We start from the raw sequence: 2578 nt of genomic DNA on the forward strand, positions 1-2578 counted from the left end.
ATACATATATATGTACTGACATATATTGATGGTTATAGCTTTGTGACATGTCAAGATTGACATGCGGTGACATATATTAATGGTAATATATATATGTGCTAACATATATTGATGGTTCTTGTTTTACGAGATTGATAGATTGACAGCTTTGTGAGATAGGCATATGTATATAGTACTCCTTATTGCATACTTGTCCACTGAAAAGTACCAAACCTATATTATCATTGTAGTAGATTATTATCATGTCTATCTCCATGATATATTACTCTTGTGTATCATATGTCTATTTCACAGATGAGTAGACAACTTGTCCGTCTTATTTGATGATACCTCTACGATTTACAAGGGAGATAGACATATGCATATATGAGTAATATTTGTGATGTCCGTATATACTCCAATATATATATTTTTTATGTGATGATCAGATGGGATGGGAGACACTTGTCACTCATCCAATGCTCCTCTTTGGTTATAAATATAGAGAGTTACTTTCACTCTTGCTCACATTTGTTGGAGCTCTTGGTGAAGTGAGACTTGGAGTTTTAGAAGGAGGCTTTCAAGAGGTAAGTTTTCTAAACCTTCTCCCTTGAATGTTCTTGTTATGTTCTTCATGTTCTTGTACATGTTCATATTTATTTTTGTGATGTAGATGAGTAAATATATTTTACTTGTTGTATATTTGTGTTTGTGTTTGATCTTCATGGGTAGTAAAAATCTACATTTTTACTGTTTGTCTTTACATAGTAGTAAGTGTGATTTGAATAATGACTGTCTGGCTAGCTGGAATATTGTCTTCCTTTAGTTAATTAAATGACCATAACTGGTGGTCTATTTAGAACACGTATGTCCAGTTGGTGAGCATTATTATGGCGTCCATTTTTATGTCTAGTTATTTTTTTTGCCACTTGAGCTTTGATATATGTATATATACGGATCTTTTTATTCGTCTAGCCGGTGTTTTGCTTTGTATATGATTATATTTTTGGTGAACTCGCTCTTAGTCCAGTATCTTTGTTCTAGGTGGGTTTTTTGCTATGTCTATGAGCAACCATGGTAGTTGTGCCACTTCGTCTAATAAGACGACCAGTTCGTCTGATGATCCTTCGAATATTCCTACTGGGGTGGTAGGTTATGTGTTGGATGACGGGTGTGAGGATACAGATGTCTATTGCTATGCGTCTGGGGTTGGAGTAGATACTGATCGCCCTAGGAGTGATACTGAGTCGGGCGATATACTTTCGGGTGTTAATCCTAGGTCAGTAATAACCTTGAATGACTTGCCGAAAATTCGTCGTCGTTATAATATTCCCATACACATTAGTTTGTATGCTCTGGCTAGCGGGGAACGGGCTGACTGGAAGATACCGGGTTGGACATGTTTGTACAAGCTTCCATTTAAGTATGGTTTCAGATTTCCTCTCCCTAGATTGATGTCTGAACTATGCTCCTATCATGGTATCTCTCCTGCCGCCTAATGCCAAATGCTTGGCGTGTTCTTATGGCCATAGAAGTGTTGACCGAAAGGCATAACATTACATTTACGGTTGCTGAAGTCTTGTACGTCTACTACTTGAAAGAGCATCCACATGATAAAGGTAGGTACCAACTTACCGTTAGAAACGGTAGTGACCATTTGATTCTTGGCATTAAAGAAGCTAAGCGATGGAAGGAGGATTTTTTCTTTGTTCCTTTTGATGCTCTAGGATTATCGGTTGATCGTGGGATTCCCCATTCGTGGTCTCCTGCTAGTGAGTGTCATAGTTTTGGTGTTGAATTACGCCCTTATTTGTTATGGTTTATTGATGCATGCCTAACTGGTTGATTTGTCTTCTTTGTAGGTAGGATTGGCCTTCCATTTAGTTGGGTGTGTGGGCAGGCGCCAGGGAGAGTTGATCAAGTTCTTCGAATTGCGGAGGAGGAGCGCTATTGGAACGTTCTATTGTCTGATTCTTCTCTTCGAGACAGCACTTTGTGGGATCACGTTCCCCGTCAACCCGAAGGTATATCTCATCCTAAGAATCGTGCTAAGTCTCAAGTTACTATACTCCAAAGAAGTTTGGAGATTTTGGGATGCGAACCTTTATTTCTACCTGAATTGACATCAGACGGACGAGATTTTGCAGATCGATTCATGGCCCAATCTTCTTTCACTCTTCCTCTGGCTGGTGACGGTGCTATGGAACGTTTACGCTCACGCAAACAGAAGACGAGTCTTGGGACATACCCCAGTACATTGCTGACTATGAAGAATTGCTGCGGATGAGGGCCGAGGAAGACGCTCGAACTAGCCAACTGGCTAACTCGTTTGAAGAGATGACTACGAACGATCTCCCGGTGGATGACTCACATCTTTCTTGAGTTAACTATATGTCAAGTGTTTTATGTTTTTAATGTTGTAATATGAACTTTTGTCTGGTTGGCTGACTTGCATGGGTCTGGTGCCCCATTTTCCCCTTAGTCTAAATGTAGGTCAGCCAAATTGGACTTAGACTTAGTATTTTGGAATGATGTTTGTTGTATGCGCTATGTATTTGTTGTAGTAACTGGTTTGGCTGACTTGTATGGGTCTGGTACC

General features: G+C 39.6%; 1 protein-coding gene across 1 annotated transcript; it reads left to right on the forward strand.

The window, feature by feature from the left end:
- The first annotated feature begins 371 nt into the window (after positions 1 to 371).
- Positions 372 to 2243, forward strand: LOC133038314 (uncharacterized). The gene is made up of 3 exons (XM_061116420.1): positions 372 to 566; positions 1842 to 2003; positions 2127 to 2243. Exons 1-3 carry the CDS (start codon positions 429 to 431, stop codon positions 2241 to 2243), a joined length of 417 nt encoding a protein of 138 aa, XP_060972403.1. The 5' UTR covers positions 372 to 428.
- Positions 2244 to 2578: the final 335 nt, after the last annotated feature.

This window comes from Cannabis sativa, chromosome 5 (genome assembly GCF_029168945.1).
Source record: "Cannabis sativa cultivar Pink pepper isolate KNU-18-1 chromosome 5, ASM2916894v1, whole genome shotgun sequence".
Classification (NCBI taxonomy): domain Eukaryota; kingdom Viridiplantae; phylum Streptophyta; class Magnoliopsida; order Rosales; family Cannabaceae; genus Cannabis; species Cannabis sativa.

Bases quoted from the DNA above. Each gene is read 5' to 3' on its own strand.
- LOC133038314 (XM_061116420.1), top strand. From the start codon at position 429: ATGGGATGGGAGACACTTGTCACTCATCCAATGCTCCTCTTTGGTTAT. The intron at 567-1,841 runs GTAAGTTTTCTA...TCTTCTTTGTAG, and splicing joins TAGAAGGAGGCTTTCAAGAG to GTAGGATTGGCCTTCCATTT. The intron at 2,004-2,126 runs GTATATCTCATC...GAGATTTTGCAG, and splicing joins CGTTCCCCGTCAACCCGAAG to ATCGATTCATGGCCCAATCT.